Consider the following 20,887-nt stretch of genomic DNA (forward strand, 5'->3'; position numbering starts at 1 on the left):
GTAAGAATCGTGTCCCCTGACGTTATCCTGTTACAGCGTACCTGTTTCCTGCACAGAGAAGGCCTTTGTGTTCCAGAGCCAGCCTGTAGAAACCAGAGGACGCTGGAGGGAAGAGGAGGCGTAGAGCAGAAACGCTATAAATGCAATACCTTTCCATAAAAAACTTTAAATGTCATCACACACATACTGTGAGTCAAATTGTGCAACTTAACTTCTGAACCCTAGGAAAAGGCATACAGTACAAATCTTCAGTCTAAGGACAAAAAAAAAACTTTGTTTGATCAGTCGGTGGTTCAAGCGTACTCAGTAAAAGGAGGAGAAAGAGAAAGAAGAAGAAGAGGTGGAACCAGACAGGCTTTTGAGAGGAGGGGGAGAGAGATAGAGACACGTCTGTCATTATTATGCCAGACATCAGCCACATGATTTAGTCTCATTCGATGACCAGACCCAGAAATTCACATTTTGATCTCACGCTCGTTTTTTAAGCTACACAGCCTCACACGCATCTTAAAATACTCTGCAGGATCAGGTGGGAAAGTAATGGGACAGCAGTCCTGTTTTAATACCACAAGGAAAAAAAACATAAAGCTGTATTTAATGTGCTGCAGTGAGAGAACAAGAGAGCGATTATTTTTTTCATTTTCTAAAGCTAATAACTCACTTTCTTCTGGACCGATGCCAAGGTACTACTCAGTCATACCTGCAGAACATTATTTGACCGCTTGCAGCATAAATATAAAGTGTATGTTTCTTTTTAATGCCACTCCTCTGGCTTGTCTAAAATGCCTAAGGCAACGAGTTTCCAGTCAATAATTAGGGCTCATCATGTGGACAGCCAGCTTCAGACAGAGTGCTTGGTTTTACCCCATGCAGTAATGTTAAATTTCATCAAATCATCATTCAGGCATTTAGCCTTATCTTTGATGAGAGCAGAATCAATCGTTGCTGTTTTTGGCAAAATTTTAAATAGCACAAAATATGAATTATTAGTTTTCTATAGAAAAAAGGCAGGAGATCATAAAAGTTAAAACAATTCAGGCTAAGACGACCATCGATGCTTGTTTCTTAAAAATTATTGTCAATCCATCCAATGCTTGTTAAGATATTTCAGTTTTGAGCAACCAACTGCCTGATAGACCAACAGTGGCACCCACAGGGCCAGCTGTAGCATGGCTGAGAGCCTAAAACTGTGTAGGTCCCCCTCGTGCTGCCAAAACAGCTTTGACCCGTCAGGAAATGGACACAGGACCTTTGGAGGTGTCCTGTGGTTTTGGGAACATTGGCAGCGGATCCTGTAGGTTTTGTGGCTGGGGGCCTCCAGGGATCTGACATCTTTCAGCATTTCCTACATGCTTGATCAGATCTGGAGAGTTTGGAGGCCAAGTCAAAGCCTTGGGCTTTTTGTCATGCTCTTCCATATGCTCCTTTCTGAGCAGTTTTTGCAGTGTGGCAGGACATTGTCTGGCAGATGGGTGGTTTGTATAAAAGTAACACCCAGATGGAAGCTAGGTTTCGCTGCTGAACATTGCATCATAACAAGATTTACTTCACCTGTCAGTGGCTTAAATGTTGTGGCTGATCGGTGTAGTTTTCTTAAGATCCTCACACCCAGCCAGGAGAAATACCACGTGTGATACTGAAATCAAAACCAAATCACGATATACAATGTGACCCACTCACCGAGCTTATTTGCAAAGACAGGCATGAGAGGCGGGAGGAGGGTGAACTGGGAGGACAGGATGGAGTAGAAGTGCTGCAGCATCTGAGCGCTGGGTGCACGCTCGCACATCCTCTACACACATACACACACACAAACAACAAATCAAAGACAAATTGCAAACTTTGTTTTCTTGTCTGATTGATTTGTAGCTGGAATAGACACCAAATTTATAAAATCACATAAAATAAACAATTAGTTAGCACCGAAGCATAGGCAGTGATTGATGGCTCTAACGTCCTTGTGTACACAAGGCTAATGGAGAAAGAGCCAGTGTGGCTCCGCTTATTGTGTGTGCAGGATGTTTTTTCTTAAGTGTTCGGCTTTAAGTGTGTGTGACAGTGAGACAGGTTGGATGTGTGCAAGTGTGTGTGTGCCTCCAGCTCTCACAATGACAGTGGGTATCCAGATGGAGTCACAGCAGTGAAGCAGAGAGTGACACAGGGACTCCAGTGTGTCCTGAGCCTGGTTGAGTTTAGATGGAGCTGTGAATGAGTTCTCCTTCAGAACAGGCTCTGATGCACACTCCTCAGCCAACCTTGGACACACACGCAGGCAAAAAATTCAAACTGATTTCAAATTGATTTCACTTAACTGTCACATGAAAAATTATGCTGGTGAACTCACAATATTTAAAGCCCCCCTCCACTCAAAAGTTTTTCCTCCTGTTTCTGTCCTCTAAAATGCCTGACATTGACTATAGGGACTTGTATCTGAGCAAATTTTGTCACTATAGAGGTGTTTCCACTTTCCTCTCGTGGAGTAGGAGATTTCCGGGGCACTTCTCTGCAATTTGAAATTCAAAAGAATCTAGATTAAATACGTCACAAATAAAGAAAACCAATCGCTGTCGAATAGGCAAATGTAGGCAAAGAACCCGGAAACTTCCAGTGCACCCAGAGGCAGCGCATCCACGAGAGGACTGCAGGTGTGTCAGCAGACAGTTAGCGTTAGCATTAGCAGTTTTATGGCTGACTCTCAAGAATGATGCCGCTAGCCATCTTTTTGTGCACATTCTTCGACCGGTCAACCTAGCGGGAGCAGCTGTGGTGAGCGGGGAGCGCGGCCTGTGTTATTTTCATGAATATTTATAGTCTCAGAATTCCTCAATGAGGGAGAGAATGGATGGTTTCAAGCCCCATTTCAGAGTTGTTGTTTTTTTAATACACTTTTTAAATAACAATGTTAAATAAAATATTAGGCATAGCAGATTATTTTCATATACTTTAAAACGTGACTGGATGGGGTCTTTAATGAAATGATTCCACTGACGTTCACAAATTAACATTTGATCCACTTGACTACTTCAATCATCAATAAAATTCTACTTAATTGAAAAATGAAAAAACTGAACACGTATACAGTACGTCAGTCTAAAAAAAAAATTTAAAAAATTGAACTTTGTCCCGTTTAACTCCTTGAACATGTGACTTGACAATGTTCTGACCTGCAGGCCGCCTGAAAACAAACCAGGGCCTGGAGCAGAAACCCTTCAGACCTGGAAGCTTGGCTGCTGAGGCCTGACCACTGCACACTCCGCTGGAGAGTAACAGAGACAGATGGGAATCAAACACAGGAAAAGGGGTGGGAGACAAGAGCAGAAGTAGGGCAAGACACAAGCAAACCTAATCACAGCACCAAGAAAATTATTAAGGATATCATTAAAGATTTATCTAAAACAACAACATGTCTTCATTAAGACCGGCCCGGAGAAACGCTGAAATCCTTCAGTGAGTCCTCAGTAAATATCTGCCTTTTGGGTCCTGTTCACAGTTCATGAATCTTAATGTTGAATCTGTATTGTGCCACAGCGCACAGATTAAAGTGAAGCACATTTCTTTGCTGAAGCCGGAACACGAATACATGTCAACCAGACATATCATGTTGATGGTCACATAACTATCCCTGTCAAGTGCAACGCTCTTTCAGGTAAGTTTTAGACAGAAATCAAGATTCAGAACAGGAAGCAGCAATGCTATTAGAAAAAAAGAATAAACAAAGGGCGATATGCCCATGTCATTACTGAAGGCACTGATAACCACAGAAAACAGTCTTTGGAGAATCACCACATGAGAGGGCAGCAAACATGAAGCACATACATTTATTTACACCCCCAGTTTATGTATCTTCTAACTCACAGAGCTTCTCCGATGAGCATAAGAAAGTAAAGGTAGCTCAGAGAATCGGTTGGTGACAGCCTCCACCAGCTTTTCGACCTCGCTGTACTGTACTGGTCTGGACTGGTGGTTCAATCTGGAGAATTCAGAGTGACAGCGGTTTATAAAGAGGAACAAACAAGCCATAGTATTCATTCTTTGATAAGTGTACGTGACTAGGTGGCTGTGTGTGTGCACAAGTGGGGTGACGGACCTGTTTTTAAGTTTAACTTCGCTCACTAACATGCCTGCAAGGACTCTACTGAGAAACAGCAGCCATACGTTTCACAAACAAACGCTCAATCACAAGAAAATAATTTTGAATCCCCACGATTGGCTGTAGGAGTGTCCTTGACCATATGTGAGTCACTCATCTACAGTACAGTATGTGTGTTTGTGTGTACCTGAAGAGGGCGGAGGCAGCGCTGGCACCCTGCGTGGCTACCAGCAGGCAGGAGGAGGAGACTCCGGCTATCACAGCCTCTGAAACCGCCGCAAACCCTGGACCACTGGGGAACAAACGCACACCTGGGGGCTGCCTGTTCACACGCACACGCAGAAACACACACACACACACACACACACACACACATAAATGACAGCGTTTACAAGTGGCACTTTTGCCGTAGCCCAGCAGCTAGAGGAACAGATCTTATACTAGACAGAAAAACAAACATTGACGATAAAATCGACAAGAATCAGTGTTGTAGGCAAATAATCAAATAAGACGTCAGTTAAAATTGTGTCGTACTGTGATAATGATTCAGTGAGAACTTTGGCAAAAGTACAAAGAAAGGAGCAGACTTTTTGAGATTTTAGCTGATAAGGGTTTTTGACATGGATGTCAATAAAGGCCCAACACAAAGCAAACATTCTGCTCTTTTGCCAGACCCACCTGCCATTGTTTGGCTTGATGTGCCTATACCCACAGTGACTGTTTGCTGAGACCCGAATGAATCCTCTGTCTCACTCACCTGCAGAGAGACAGACACCTACTCTCTCTGTTTCAGGTCAGGCACACACAATCAACAAATAGTGCTGACATATTGGCGTTACAAAGATCACCAGTTTCTGTCCCTGGTCCATGACGCAGCACTACAACATCTGTTGTGCTGTTGTTGTGCTGACTGACTTGCTGTTGCCACAATAGTAGCCGCATAGGACATCTTAAATAACACATGCATGCACATAAAGGGGTGCGCGCGTGTACACACACACACACACACATACACACGCTTGTTCAGCACTTTAAGAGCTCTGGTCTAGCCTGCTTCTTTCACTGTTCCACTCAGCGTAAAGGACAAATTTTCCCTCGCCATTTGAAATCTCTTATCCTCTGAATCATTGTCCTGTGATGGGTGGAACATGTCCATTAAAATTATGCCAACCTTGCAGAAATATGACAGTGTTTTACTGGCTTGCGATATAATCTCATTTGCGTGCCAGCAGACAGTTAATTCAAATCTAATTAAACTTGTAAGGGCACCATATTTAGAATGTTTTACAGGAAGTTGTTTCTCCACGTCAGTGTAGCAAAAGTTCTACATGCTGTTCAGTTCGGTTCAGGAGATATTACTGTAACACCCATAAGCTTCATGACTATAACCTGCACTGAAAAGGGTGTATTGCACTGCATAACTTACCAAATGCCACAAAATGAAAAATAAATAGGCTGTTAAGCCATACTGTGAATTCATTAGTAATTGTCATGGATGTCACAAAAACTGATACTTAGGTATGAAGTCAATTGTGAAAACATTTTTTCTCAAGTATGACGAAGAAGAAATACAGCAGACGGTAACAATAAATGTAATAATATTGACGAACAGTATATGATTAACTGACAAAATATACAAACTAATAAGGATTTAAGGCATTGATTGAGTCAGTCTTTCAGCAAACTTTTGAGCCCTGCTTGATCAATGGCCTACAGCACAACTCCATTATCATTTGATCATTATGCCAAATCAACAACATGTCTTTGCAGAGTTTAGTTCAATTTCTTTGCTCACTAACTGACAATTATCTTCAAGGAAACTACACATCCAGAGCACTTGAATCATTTTGGCACTGGGCCAATAATTAAAAAAATAAAAATAAAAAATAAAATATTACAGCACCGCCTCACCTCTCCAGTATCTCACTAAGGAGCAGCAAGCCTTGTTTCTGCACTCCTTGGTTGGACAGCCACAGCGCCTCCTTCAGACTGCGCACCAGGGATTCGATACCTAACACAAATAAACACACACACACTCACACTGCCTCAAATAAATTCTACTACTCGACACATACAGTAACCAGGCCAGCGGCACCCCTCTCTAAACACTCATATTAGCCCAATCTTGTTCAGTGCCAAAGTTAATACAGTGCTTTAACTGCACAAGAGGCTGCGGGAACATCCTATCTCAAAAAGAGCGGCATGCTCAGAAATTCTACACAAGCACCAACTCACACAATCATGCATGTCAAACAAGCAGTGGCGTTGGTACAGTATAACTTTCACATTTACTGCAACACAGAGTCTGCTGTATTGATCTCATGCTTATACTGAACTAGAGCAAGAACATAATGTGTAATAGAGTGGCTACACGAGATACCCTGTGTCCTAGTAAATTAAGTCAGTACTTCAAGGGTTTTAATACAATTTTACAACAAAGAGCTGCAGGATTAAACAACACCACACACAGTGAAACGTCAAACACACCATCTAATTTGTCACAGCTCACACCAAAGACATATTGCAGTTCCATCAAGAAAATTACTACATGCATCTCTGATGTAAGTCTGTGGATGACTTCGTACAGTTGGTCCCAGCGATCCTCTCACTCTAACCACTGGATCATTCCTGACATCAGAACTAAAAGACACAGTGAGGCAGCCTTTGTTAACTACGTCTGCCTGAAGGTCTTTGGGGCCTCTAAGTGACATTTTCAAAAGAAACCTCAAGACACATCCTGACATGTTTTTATCTAATGGCTGTTTCATTAGGTCTCATCCTTCTTTCTTAATTCTGTTTTATTCATACACTACTTTTTCCTGATGGCTTTTTTATCCTGTCTTTACTGGCTATTTATATTCAATTTTCTTTTCTTTTTCTTGTATTATCATAAATGTTCTTAACTGCTTTTATGTGAAGCACTTTGTGTTGAATAGTATGCATCAATTGTGCTATATAAAGAAAGTTATATATGTATTATATTATATTACTGTATATATAAATGTCAGAAAAGTATTCACAACCATTCATTAGGGATGCACAATATTGGCATTTTTGCCAATATGTAATTATCATAAACTTGCTCCGTCCCACAGCAGATCCAATTCAAAATCCTTCTCCTGACTCCTAAGCCCCCTATAGCCCTGTCCCCTCCCCTGCCCGCAGCCACCACTACTCTGAGGCCAACCTCCTGTCACCTCCACTCAGGACCAAACACAGGACATGGGGCGATAGAGCCCTCTGCATAGCTGCCCCCTCCCTCTGGAACTCTCTCCACAAACAAATCAAGAACTGCACCGACCTGTCCACCTTGGAAACATTACTTAAAACCTGCCTCTTCGGAACACCATTTGAAGTGGGATTACTGATGTGGATTATATATTGCTAGTTATTTGCTTAGATTTCTGTTTTCTCTGCTGTTGTTTTTTTTAGTTTCCTTGTAAGCAAATGCAGCAAATGCAAATTTCAAAAAACTTCAAAAATTGAGACAAAGTTTAAAGCAGTGATCAAACTACTCCACTTCCACCTGGCAGGTCGAATAAAATCTACATCACTGTCAGAAGAGTTACACAAAGCAGACTTTTTTGTGAAAGCTGTCAAATGACTCGCATTTTCATCAGTGATTCATCTGCAATAATTTCAAGATTCATTAAGCTACACCGGTGTGTTATCTGATCTGCCTCAGCTCTCTCACCATAGACAGAGTGGCACTGGGAGAAGAATAGTGGGTCTTCTGTTAGCAACAGTAAACAGCTGTACACAGACCAAAGCAGCGCCTCACTCTTCGTACTGGCCAGTCGGTCAAACAGAAACTCTGTAAGACAAAAGAAAGAAAGAACAGTGAACAATGTTGCTACAATGTTATACTCTGTAACATCATTATACCACTTCCAAAATAGTGTTCTGTCTTCATGCAAATTTAGCAAATATACTATTCTGCTTTGAAAGCACCACCATATTCTAACATTTTGAGGCAAGAGTGAAATACAAATAGAATCCCTACCATGATACATATAATACTAGTGGAGAGAGAAACAAAGAGACAAGGAGCATGAGACATAGTTAAAATGCAGACAGAGGCTGTCAAAAGGGAACAGAGGGAAAGGGGAAATCCAAGAAGGCAACAGGTTGAATAGCTAGCAGCTACTGTGTTAGTGAGTCTGTGTGTGCATATCACCAGGTACGTCTGCCTTGATGAAGGGAGCGCTGTACTGAATAGGAGAATGAACCAGGACAGATGCAATACACTTAGCACTGGTGACCTGCAACATCTCATCACCACCCAGCAGCAACTGTAAGACACGTTGTATGGGCTTTATTAGAATCTGCTGAAGACACGCTGCATTCAAACTGTGTTCCAGTCATCTGCATAGAATGTCTACCTTTCTTTTTCAGTATTAAATTACATTGAAATACTGTGCCTTTTTTGGTCTAAAAGCGCAATTGCTTTGCCTCAAGATAGTAACTCTGAGACCAACACAGCTCTAGTTGCTAAGATCGGTGAAGATGCATTAGCTATTTAAAGGTGACATTTTATACTCATTTTCAGGTTCATACTTTTAATTTGGGTGACCACTTTAAAAGGTTTACATGCTCTAATGTTCAGAAAAGGCATCAGTGTTCTCATACTGCTAATTCCTGCAGCTCCTCTTTTCACCCTCTGTCTAAAACGCCTGGATTTCTTTTGCCCCCTTCCGATAAACCCCAGTCTGCTCTGACTGGTCAACCGCTTTCGAAATGTGTACGAAATGTCACGCCGCTTCACCAGAAAAGTGGAGATTCTCAGATTGCAGGCGGGGTTACCCCAAAAGAGCAATTCTGTGACATCAGAAATCTGAACCGGTGCTTCAGAGCTAGGCTATAGGGCTTAAACAGTACCCCCAAAAACTCGACAGCGCGGTCTTTTTTGACAGTTTGTGGGCCCGCAGGCATAATTTGTTAACTCAAACAAAGTGGGCACAGGAGGAGAAAACTGTTAGTCTGAAACTAGCAAAGACCCTTGTGTCGTGATTGGTGCCGCTTTGCGAAAGGTATAAGATAGAGCCTGCTAGGTTTTAAATTTGAGGTCATTTGAAGCCAAAATTCAAACGACCTGTTATACAGTATGGATTTACACTGCCATGTAATACTGTGAATAAGTGTAACGTTTGTATGATTTATTATTCCTGTTACTTTCTTTGCTGCTGCAACCGCAAAAAACAAGTGAGTTTGTTTGTTCATTCTCTATAGTTTGTAGTAGTTTGTATAGTTTTCCTGCAGTAGTGCCCGATTAACAGTCAATTTATTTGGTAGGATGGATCTTAAAAACAGCACATTCATTATTTGGAGGATTCTTAAAAAAATAACTACCAACGTCATGAGTTGTACGATAATATCAGTTGAGGCTGAGACAATATAACTAGATGTGATCTACACATTCATGTCCCAGACATGAAGTGCAAATATTTGTCCGGGGTAAAATCCTCCTAAATCCCCACTCAAAGGCACATTAATCCAGGGTTTGAACTTCTTGTTATGATTACGGTCAGCGTTAGAATGCAGGTCTTGGGGGTGGGAGCAGGATGTTTGGACAGAGACCTGTTTCAGTATGAGGGGCAAACGGCAGTGGTCCAGAGACTGTTGCTCTTGGTTCTGGCAGACGAGCTGGCCGTTGCTGGTGTGGATGCTCTGGTTCTCATCACACGCAATCTGAGTGTCAGGGCTGTTCATCATAACTGACACGGCCTCTCCCAGCTGCACCAACAGCCACAGCAGGCCTGACAGATGAAAGACAAGGTGTGAAGATAGAAAGTGAGGACAGATATAAGCATGTTCCCTCATTTTAAAAACTGAAAATGAGTACAAATCCTAACACATACGTAATAAGGTTGATGGATACATACATTTATAAACATGCATTAAAAATAGATGTAGGGCATTATTTCTGTGTTTGTTTTTACACATCTGGTCATAGACATAAAGTGATTCTACTGTACCTTTAGCAAACCTGCAGCATAGTTGTGCTGCTGTTCAAAAGCAATAATTTACAAGAATTATCAGACTACTTCCAATTATGAAAAACTTCTGTGCTATATTGAGTCATCACAATCTGTGGAGAAAATTGTAAAAATGCAGAGAGCATCTTGCCAAAGTATGATATGAATAAAATATGATCATCTTTACTTAAGCCTTAATATCACACAATCAGTGTGGTTAACATTCATTATTAAATATTAAATATTAAAGCATTAAATATATGTAATCAATATCAGCAATAAGGCCCAGCCTGAAGTCCAAGTGTCATATAACAAACAGACAGACGAGCACATGAATATACTTGTAATGGTGCAAAACTGGTATAAGTTTCACAAAAATATGCTGGGACAAATACATACACAAAGTTGTATGTATTATGTTGTAACACAGTTATTAGCAATCATCGATTGACTGTAGCTCAGCTGCATGACTTTCATTTCCATCCCAGCCATGTAGAGACAAAAAATAAAAACAGAGGATTTTTTTATGAGAAAGGGAATACTCCTTATACAATACAATGCAGAAGAAAAATAATAATTTTCCTCTTTGATTCCTTCATATAGTTGTTCTCACTGGAGCTGGTGAGGGTTAGCTTCTTATGTTTAAATCAATTTAAAATGACAAAAACAACAACAACAGCTCAATTGTAGTTACACTAAAAGCTGGACTAAACTGACCTCCCACTACATTCCAAGTCTATTGTTAATTTATCTTCTTACGCAAGTATATGGAATAATTTCAATACTCTAGCCGATAATTACTCTATTTCTTCTCAATCATTCGTTAGCACCTTGCATAGAACCCAATTATTGCTATCACCAAAGCACTCGCTGGATAGAATAACATTTGTTTGACTCAAAACTCCTGAAAGATAGCAACATCCTTTCCTGTCAATGCAATCATCCTTCATTCTCCCTTTACTATAGATTCTGGATCTTTACCAAGAAAGATGAAGACGGACGGGTTATTGTATGAACTATTTGCTTTGAAATTTCTTTTGAAAATAAAATAGCGCTATTCATTATCAATAACACCTCCTATCTACTGACGTTCTCTTGTGGTGACATAGTAGTTGCTTCTGATGCGAAAAAACTGACATGAAAAACATAATAATCATCCATGCTACAAGGTCTCATTCTGATCCTAATTCTCTCCCATGCCGTCAAGTTGGGCTATATATTCCATACGACAGCTAATTTATTATAGCCTTTCCCATCAGACTGTCACCAAAGAAGTTGTTGTCCTCAGCTTCAAATTTCTTCAAATTTTAATAATATCATCCCCTTACCTCGACTTGTAAATTGTATTTTTCATAAATGCCTCAGCAAGGCATAATATACTGACCTCAACAACTTTAAACTTGGAAATGATAGCAGCTCAAACTCACAAAGTTAATCTAGAGTAATGAATGAATGAATCTAATAAGGAAAAAAATACTCCAGGCAGCTAATGATGGGCTCAAGATTCTTTTTACATTTAACTTAAAAATAAGATTCTCCACAGTTAAACAGATGCAGAAGTCACAAAACTAACTCTGCACAAACACAAAGATATGAAAAGAAGATAACTCAGAAGCTAGAGGTTTGGTACTGAAACTATTGAATATGATTCATATTTGTTCCATTGAACATATGAATATAAAAGAATCTAGAAACATTTTGAATCCTATTTTTTCATCACGGTTTAGTTTATTCGGTGCAATTTTTGTCTTGATGATCCAGTTCCCAAGGTTTTCCCTTTCATTATAAGACTTATAAGCATTTTTGTGCAGCTCCTAAACTGAATGGAAAAAAAACTATGCTGACATTTGTCTACCGCTCTGGAGAGAAAGGAAACTGTATAGGCCCTGATAAAAGAGGATATTTTAAAAATCTACAAATCTTGTCTTATACTGTACTTCAGGATTACACATTTATTTTATTTAGAAAAATAGGCTAGCCAGTCCATCTATAGTGAGTTCACCAGCATTTAAAGTATTCGGTTAGTCCAGTTTAACTTGTCTGAGTTTCTGGATGCTCCTGAAACATGTTCTGTTGCCATAGAGGATCGTACTGCAAAAAGCATCTCCCGACATCTTTCCTGCAGGAATTAACCAGGGGGAAAATCTGTCAAACTGCCAAGAATGACATCTGTCACGTGATGAGCCCAAAAGACTGAAGTGTGAAAAATGTTAACTGACAGAGAGAATAAATGCGAGAGGAAGGACAGTGAGAGAGGAATCGACTCACCACTGTGACTCACTCAGCCGACCAGGAGTCACAGCGACAGTGAGCTGTTTACAGACGTCCGGCTGAACAAAGATTTTGGAAAGCATCCCAAACACTGATGCATTGTCATCAGTGCGATCACTGCCTAAGCTCCCCAGAAACCCTGCGAAAACCCAGATTCCTCTTGCTAAATGTATTGTATCTCAGTTGCATGGCTTTGCTTGCAATAATAATAATAACTAATTAATTAATTAATAAAATGGACACGTGATTTTCTCACCAACACAATTTTTGATGAGCTGCGGGGAGCCTGCATTGGCCAAGGTCTGCAGCAACAGGATACACACTCTGTCCCTGATGGCAACGGGCAAAGACTGGGCTGCCGATCCCCCAAACAGTTTGAGCCACACGTACAGGACTGAAGCCTTCAGTGCTTCATCTGGGTAGAGCAAGGCTGAGCACAGATGCTCCAGCAAGGGCACTGGTGGACAGAGAGGGGGAAACAGATGCATACATCACACAATGCATAAACAAAAAGAATAAAACAGGAGGAGCTACGATCATGTGCGGGAACAAACAAATAAATATCATACATATTAATGTAATAACTCAAGTTTAAACTTTCAAGAAAGGCCTTCTTCGCTTGTGTGATAGGGGTGGGAGCAAGGGGGCACATGAGAAAGACAAAGATAACCACAGGTGAGGTCAAGTTAATACAGTGAGAGAGAAGCATAGATGAAGAAGAGATTACAACATGGACGAGCAGCAAACCTCAGGGAGCAAAGTGCTGCTGTTTCACCTTAACAAACTCTTTCACTATTGTATTGCAGACAATTGCAAAGACAACGGAGGAGGGCGAGCTGGCAAGAAGATGAAAAGATTGAAGACTGGCTATCGGGGAGAGAGTACAGTAAAATTGCAGGCGTTAAGAGGAGAGAGTGGAGATGATTAAAAAAAATATCTTGGGAGTAGGATAGGAATCTTTTTGTCTGAGCGCAGCAGGCAGGAGCTATAAACTCTGAGGTACACTGTCTGACAGAGAGACCATGAGTCAAACGCGCAAGAAGTGAGAAAGAGAGAAAGAAAGGGCGCAGAGACAAAAGAGAAAGATAAGAAGAGACAGGTGGAAAAGGTAGAAAGGTTGGTTAGGTTAGTAGAGGAGGTAAAACCAGAAGCAAAACAGAGGACAACACAAAAAAATTACACACGTTACTGCAGTAGTCAATACAAGTGCATATTTGAGCATTCACTTCCACTTAGTACTTCCCCATTCACAGTAGAAAAACCCAAATGTAGTTTCAATTACATGTTTTTACCCTGATATGTTTGAACAAGTTGTACTGATCAAACGAAGAAAACACACTCCCAACCATACAGCCTTTGACACTTTGATATATTCTAAATAATTACTATCTCCATCCAGATGTGAACTAAAAGACTGTCTCACTCTTAAAAAAGAAATTGATTGAGAATTTTTAGCTTGAGAGAAGTAAGGAGTCACTGAGATGCTGTTTCATCATCAGCCTGTGAAGAGAAACCATTCATCTTCCCAATGGCGTCATCATCCAGTTTATGAACAGTCCGATTTTTTTCATAGTTTGACACTTTTAAATTTGACATTTACAAGATTTGCACTAGAAAAAAGGAGTCACTTTGTTCATGTAATTTTTCCGTAGATTAATTTGACCTTGATGCAAGGTTCTGCTACCTAAAGAATCAACTTACAGAATTTCATCTATGCAGGAAGGTAAATAAATCAACAAATAAAGACAATGTAACTCATTTTTAATCTAGAAATAACATAAATGATGCAGAGAATGGAAAGCAAAGCAACATCCCCCCCAAAAAAGATCAGATCAAATCATTGACCAACAGCGGCAGAAAAAGTCAAGAGTATGTGGCAGACAACAGTTTCATACAAGGATGATTGTGCTGCCACAGTTGGGAAAAATGTATTAATAACAACGCTCTGTTAATGAAGTAGCTTAACACAAGTAAGATTACCTTCAGTGTTTGCATAGCAATTCTGAAAAAATCAAACTACTACAGCATGGAATCAAATTATTAGATTTCGAATGAAATAAACGGTCTACACATGATGGTGAGCCACAAAGACCGGTGGCAAGAGAGAGGGAAGAGAAGAGTTTGTAAAAAAGTATGAAGAAGCGCTGATGAACGAGTGACTGATCAAAAAATGTTTTAGTGTAGGGCAGCACTGGCGCTGGAAGGAAACAGGGGAACAGAGAAGAGGACAGAGGAGACAGAAACAGAGAGAGATGACAGAGTTGGAAAGCCGAGCCCGAGCCCAGCTGTTCTGTGAAGCAGATCAAAACCTGTGTGAGGCAGGAGAGGCTCCCAGACATGTTTGATTAAACCAAAATATATGAGGCGGCCAAGATGAGAGCCGGGCATAAAGAGAGAAGGGAGCGAAGGATGGAGAAGGGGAGGAGGAAGATAAGACCTCCACAGACAGAGGATGGAAATGAAAGGACCATGTAAAAGTGGAAAAACCTTTCTGTTGTTTGACGCCGCAGTTTACGACGCACACATTAAAACACAGAGACAGAAACGGAGAACTCGCTGTTTCTTCCGTTGACAGATTTAACAAAAGGTCTATTTCCGTTTGCCTTACAGTTTTGCTACCTCAATGTGAAGCTTTGTGCTCTCTGTCCATCTACTGATCTGTTTTCTACAATATTTCACACGTTGGTTTATCCTGCTTGGCAAAAAAACTTTTTCTCTCTCCTCTGTCTTTTTTACACTTCCAGCTTCCAGTGTTTTCCACGTATAACATGTATCTATTTGGTCCACCCAAATAGATAACCCAAAAATAATTCTCCCTGTACTTTTGGATCTTTGCAAGGACTGCATAAACATATAGTTGGAATGGTCTTTATGTGTATGTTTATTCTTATGAGAGAAATTTTGTCCTTAATCACTGACTGGTCTTCCTTGCTATCTTCGTCTGCCTTCCTATTACTTTATCTCATTAACGCTTCATCCTCCCTCCCTGCTTCCTCGTTTTGTCTGATCCACTCCTCAGTTAGAACCAGGGGGAGAAAGGCAGAAATAAGAGAAGGAGGGTGAAAGAGAGAGAAGGGGAATGAAAACAAAAGCAAGCAGAGAAAAAATGTATGGGGTGAGAAATAGCAGAGGGATTAATCTGTTAGTTCGGGCAGATGGGGACAGAGAGAGAGAAATGTGTTGGGTGCTCTGGGCTCATGTTGTCATTGCCGTGCCGTTGTCGTTAGTCCAAACAGCCCCACGGAGACACGCTGAGTGACAAACCACAGACAGGCGCACACCGTCAATAGAGGCAGCCCGCATCTTGCATCAGCATCACAACAACCTGCACCACCTGCAGCTGCTCGGGAGCATGTAAAACTCATAAAAATACATGCGAGGGGGACACACGTATCATACTGAAAAAATAAAATAAACCATGATGCCGGCGTATTTGGCATACGGTTCACAATTACTCTTGCCTGTAAGGACGACCACTCAGGCATGGCACAAGCACACTGCAACGCACGCGGACGGCTTGAATTAGCGTGATGGTTCAGTGAGTAGATAGACATCATACAGGTGGTTGTGGCAGAGAATAAATTGGCACGTTTGTGTGAGAGGGGCGGTGAGGTGCGTTATCTTTCCGCCTCACTACACCGCAGAATTATACATGAATATAGAGATAAAAGATATATATCTGTGTTCTGTATATGGGGAATTTCCGAAGACAGGTTGGATGAACATGTATTTGTAACCTTTTTATTTTCACAATGAGCTGGTGCGGCATTGGCTATGCAGGCGAAATTTTAAGTCGGGGACACAGCAACGTTATCTCAGTGCAATCTGAGCAAAACTGAAAGGTTATTAAAACTAGAGAAAATGAAATTGAGAAAGTTCAGGGTAGAAGGATACAAAAAATACAGTTTTGGGGAATTTCTCAGAAGCAGAGTGTTGAAACAGTTTAAAATGATGTATTCTTTCATATCTTTCTTCTTCCATTTGGGGCCGGACTTTAATATTTCTAACATATTGCTAGGTCTCGGCATCTGAGGTGAACTGTCCCTGCATTACTTAAATATTTTATTTGACTGAGGTGTGACAGCGTTATGAGGCACCTGACCTGACCTGACTCTGTGTCAAAAAAAAACAACTGACAAGGACCAACCTTTTCTTATGGATAATCTATTCTCCCTTCAAGAAAAGTGCAAGGGCACAAGACAGTCGAGGATCTGAACAATCTCCCCACTAATTATATCTACTTCTATCATCCACTGAAAAAGTTAACAAGGCATGGGATGATGGGAATCGCTAAAAACCCAAAAAACAACAGCTATAGATCAGCCACCCTCTAACAGCAATGTTGACACTTATGTGGATTCTTATATTTCAGAACAGTTATTATGGACTAATACAAAGCTAGAAGTAACCATAAAAATTCTACATCCACACGAAAACACACTTTTGTTTTCCTTCGAACACCAGCAGCTGTATAAATGAGATGTGATTGGGTGTGTGCTGAGTCATCTCACCATACTGAGTCACCAGGCTATGGGCCACGTTGGGGACTGCTTCCACCAGGGTCCCCAAGAGGTGCAATATGGGCCAGAATGCTTTCACGCTGAGCTGGTCACTTAGCTGGACAAGGGAATGGACAAAATAAAAATCAATAACAGCAGACACGCAACTATATACAGGAACTTGTCTGGAGGAAAATGGCAAACTTCACAGCACGTAAGTGGTGCACAAAGCAGAGAGGAAGCAGGAGATCACAAGATTTCAGATCCGCCACGCAGAGGCAGTCGGGGACATTGTACAAAGAAATCAGCAAGTAATACCAAAGAGAGCAGGAGGCAGTCATCAGAGCAGGAGGAAAGACGCAGTTTTAAAAGTAGGTGGGGGGGTGGGGGGAACAGACACAACCAAAACTCTACACCATGACACTTTTACTAATGATATGTTTTGTATGCTGAATTTTCAAAATCACTTTTCAGGACTTGTCCTAGCAGCACAGCAGGTGGAAAAATGCGACTTCATTTTATTCATTAATTTTAGTTTTACTTCAAATCCAGGTATAACTACTACGACACTTTGCTATATTTCTACTTATGCTGCAGAGCCACTCACATAGACAGATGCCTGTAAATTGTTCTTTTTCAGAACTCAGAGGACAAAACTGATTCTTTTTCCAGTTGTTAGCCCTTAAATCTTAGCATTGCCAATTGTCTTTGTATGGTTCTGACTGGGGTATTTTGTGGTGATGTATATGAGACTAGTCTGCACCTCAACCGGGTGGTTCAGCTCACTGACATCATCAGTACATAGAGCTGTACTGTTGTCCACCTGCAGCATCAGCTGCTGAATGAGGCTTTTCCACGACTCCCCCAGAGGTTATACAAAAGCAGCAAGAGGGGGAGGACAATCACGCTGCCTGTTTACTAAACAACCCTGGGAGGAATAGCTGCTAGTCACACAAGTGCTGCTGAAAATTTCAAGATGTTGAGTGTGCATTTCCTGCGTCTGCATGTGTAGATGAGAACGCGTGTCTCTCCATATGTCTGTAAATGTGTTTGTCTCACCTGTTTGTGTATCTCATCCACAACAAAGCGAAATAACACCTCGCTCTGGAGCTCCAAAAGCAGCTGAACCAGCACTGACACACAGTACCCAGACACACACACATCAAACAAAAAAACACACAGTTGAGCATTCATTAAATAAACATCACGATTACACACACACAGTTTCACACTTCTAGGGAAATCTCTGCAATCTTGAGAACAAAAAAATAACAGTTCAAGGTGCACATTAATTCAGAGTTGATGTGTAATCCACAGTTTTATCTCTTGAAATTCTGTTACATTTTAGGATTTTGTTTAACTAGCGTTATGCCAGTGACACGTTATCTCAGTCACTCACATTCACTGTGAATGTGTTGGGCTTTTCAAATTCCTGGACTGGTTCTGATGTCATTAACTGCACATATTGTTTACTGACATTGACATATATTGACATATTGACCTCTGACGACATTACCACGAGGTCAAGATCCAGGTGTACTGCTCAGGTAAAACGAAAAGATGGCTGCTTTACAGGGCTACTTCGCTGATGCTGGAAAAGTTCTGGGGGATTCTTACATTTCTCACTCCTCATTTGTTCCTCCTCACACACACAGACATTATGACTGCATTATTTATGGGGTTCGAATGAGTTTCATAATGTGTTCTTCGCACATCATCTGCGCAAAGAGCAAAACCAGTGTCAAATTTAAAGCACTCTACTAACTCTTACAGCAAAGTGGCCCCTCAGGCCGTTTTTAAGACAGCTAGCATAAAATCATTCTGTCATTTGCAGTCACCAAAAGCACATCGGTACTTTGAAAGAGTAAGATACAGAGAAACAAACGCGCCTGTGTGCTAAAAACTGCCTGCGTGCTGATAAGCCAACATTAAGACAAGATACAGAAAAATCTGCATATAGCTGCCTGTAGAGAAATAGGTACTTCAGTTGTGCGGAACGCGGAAGTGAAAGAACATGAGCATGGGAAAGGAGGTCAAAAATGTTCAATTTAGATAATTGTACAATGAGTCAATGCAAGATCGCCTTAAGAAGTGACTATTATCGCCTTCAAAAAGAGAGCTTGTTTGCAGGTCTCTGAGAAAAAGTGTCATGAGTCATTACCTCTTTCTCTGTGTGTGTTCGTGTGTGTGTGTGTGTGTGTGTGTGTGTGTGTGTGTGCAAGCACATACATTTTCCCATTGTCTGCATTTTATTTATAATGTACACAGAAAGACTGTTTCTGTGTGTAAGTGCATTGGCAGTAAGATCAGGCATCTCTTCACCTTGGTGAACCTTTTCCAGAGTGACAGTGTCTTCCGCGGTGTGAAGCATCCCTGGGCCAGAACAAGAAAAACAGGCTTGATTCAAACTCGAAATTCGGAAATCCATTAAAACGAACAGAGGACTCATTGAGGTATAATAAGAGAACTGACGCTAGGAAATGAATTCTGACACATGAAAAGGGGGCAAGCTATAGTATGTGTATGGCAGCTTTACAAAATAAGAGGATAGAAGGTACAAACACATAAATTGGGATTCATGTCGTGGAGTTTGGAACTCTAGCTGATCATACTGTGCCGCTTTATACCTACATGGAGTCACAGATATTGCATCGTCTGTATGTTGGAATAGCTTCACTGTATTCCCAAAACACCCAGCAAGTTTATATGTAACAATTATAAAGTGTATTGGGGGATAAAATGTATATTTTACATATGTCGCCCAATTGGCAAATGGTGTAGCTGTGTTCAGAACGACATCCCAAAAGCACTGTAATGACTCTTTTTAATGTCTTGTCATATTGGTGGGAGATTTTACATTCATATATCATTTTACCACTTATCCTCTCATTGCACAAATTTTATTAGAAATACAATTGTTTAGCCCTACTACTTTATGCTGCAATAACCTATGTAAATTCATCCTGCGAGAGGGAATTATCGGTATTACCCTCTAATGATGCAATACCATAAAAACACTGTGGTATAATCACAGCAGTGGTGGAGAGTATAAAAGAATGAGTGCAGCACCACTTCATCTCCTGCTTAATGGTTTGATGGTTTGTTGACTATCCTGATTTTTATATAAAGACTTTGCCTAACTCTGCAATGAGCAGTGCATACAAATGCATACTTAACAAGAACAAAAAGGTTTTCAGATTATGTTTCCAACAATTTAAAAATGTTATTTTTGTTCAGATGGAAAAGCGATTTATTTTTACCCAGCAACAAAAAATTCCACCTGACTATGATCCATGTGAAGGATTTAAGCGGGACGTGTGAGCCATTATTACCCAAATATCGGCCAAGTTTATTAGTAAATCAATGCTTTGATTTAATCCTGCCTTGATTTCCTGATGACATGGAAGAAAGCAGTAACTGCATTGTTTTCTTGTCTTCATTTTTATATAATCACAATTGCATTATGTTGAATATTGTAAATATTTCTATATCTCCCAGTAAGGTGATAAGATCTATTGTCTCCGTTGTTCAGTCAGACCTAACAGAAAAACAGTGAGGTGACTGAAGCATTCGTACAACCGTGGGATGACCGGGTGGACATAAGTTCCAGGAAGGACGACGGTCATACAACGAAACTCAAGTGGCATGTTCTACAAAACAACCGGTGCTGGTATGTACCCGGTCAGTATCGAATGGAGGATCTGTGCACTGCTCAGTCACACTTACTGTATTATGCTTGTTGCTAGTCCTTACGTCACATCCTAATCTTGTGTAGTACGTGACATTATTGCTCACCGAGTAATGAAGCTGTAAAACACATGGAGACTCTGTGGTCCTGTTGGAGCAGCTCTCTCATGGCCCCCGGAGAACACTTCAGCACCCCACTGACACCAGACAAGGCATAGGACTTCCTCACTGACTGTAGGACAGAGGGAGGGAGAAAGATGAGAGGGGGGGAAAAGAAGCCTGTCCATAAGACATTTATAGGATGCTGTATTTTCCATAAATGCTTTCTAATAAATCCTTGCAAGTGGCTGGTAAAAGGACACGCT

General features: G+C 40.9%; 1 protein-coding gene across 7 annotated transcripts in view; it reads right to left on the bottom strand.

Annotated features, from left to right (window-relative positions):
* The window catches only part of LOC118288646 (meiosis inhibitor protein 1-like), a 46,202-nt gene that overhangs the window by 24,708 nt on the left and 607 nt on the right, over positions 1-20,887 (bottom strand). For all 7 annotated transcript variants that reach the window (XR_004785907.2, XM_035614946.2, XM_035614949.2 and 4 more), the window contains exons 3-17: positions 20,631-20,754; positions 19,158-19,208; positions 17,895-17,968; positions 16,848-16,953; positions 12,593-12,793; positions 9,668-9,846; positions 8,268-8,382; positions 7,785-7,904; positions 6,002-6,101; positions 4,278-4,412; positions 3,856-3,970; positions 3,165-3,256; positions 2,108-2,255; positions 1,681-1,792; positions 42-102 (exon numbers count right to left, since the gene is read on the bottom strand). Coding sequence is in view for 6 of the 7 variants with exons in the window: in XM_035614946.2 (XP_035470839.1) it covers positions 42-102; positions 1,681-1,792; positions 2,108-2,255; positions 3,165-3,256; positions 3,856-3,970; positions 4,278-4,412; positions 6,002-6,101; positions 7,785-7,904; positions 8,268-8,382; positions 9,668-9,846; positions 12,593-12,793; positions 16,848-16,953; positions 17,895-17,968; positions 19,158-19,208; positions 20,631-20,754 (1,733 nt within the window). In the remaining variant the exon portion in view is untranslated. The remainder of the gene's footprint in view (positions 1-41; positions 103-1,680; positions 1,793-2,107; positions 2,256-3,164; positions 3,257-3,855; positions 3,971-4,277; positions 4,413-6,001; positions 6,102-7,784; positions 7,905-8,267; positions 8,383-9,667; positions 9,847-12,592; positions 12,794-16,847; positions 16,954-17,894; positions 17,969-19,157; positions 19,209-20,630; positions 20,755-20,887) is intronic.

The sequence above is a fragment of the Scophthalmus maximus genome, chromosome 17 (genome assembly GCF_022379125.1).
Source record: "Scophthalmus maximus strain ysfricsl-2021 chromosome 17, ASM2237912v1, whole genome shotgun sequence".
NCBI lineage: Eukaryota > Metazoa > Chordata > Actinopteri > Pleuronectiformes > Scophthalmidae > Scophthalmus > Scophthalmus maximus.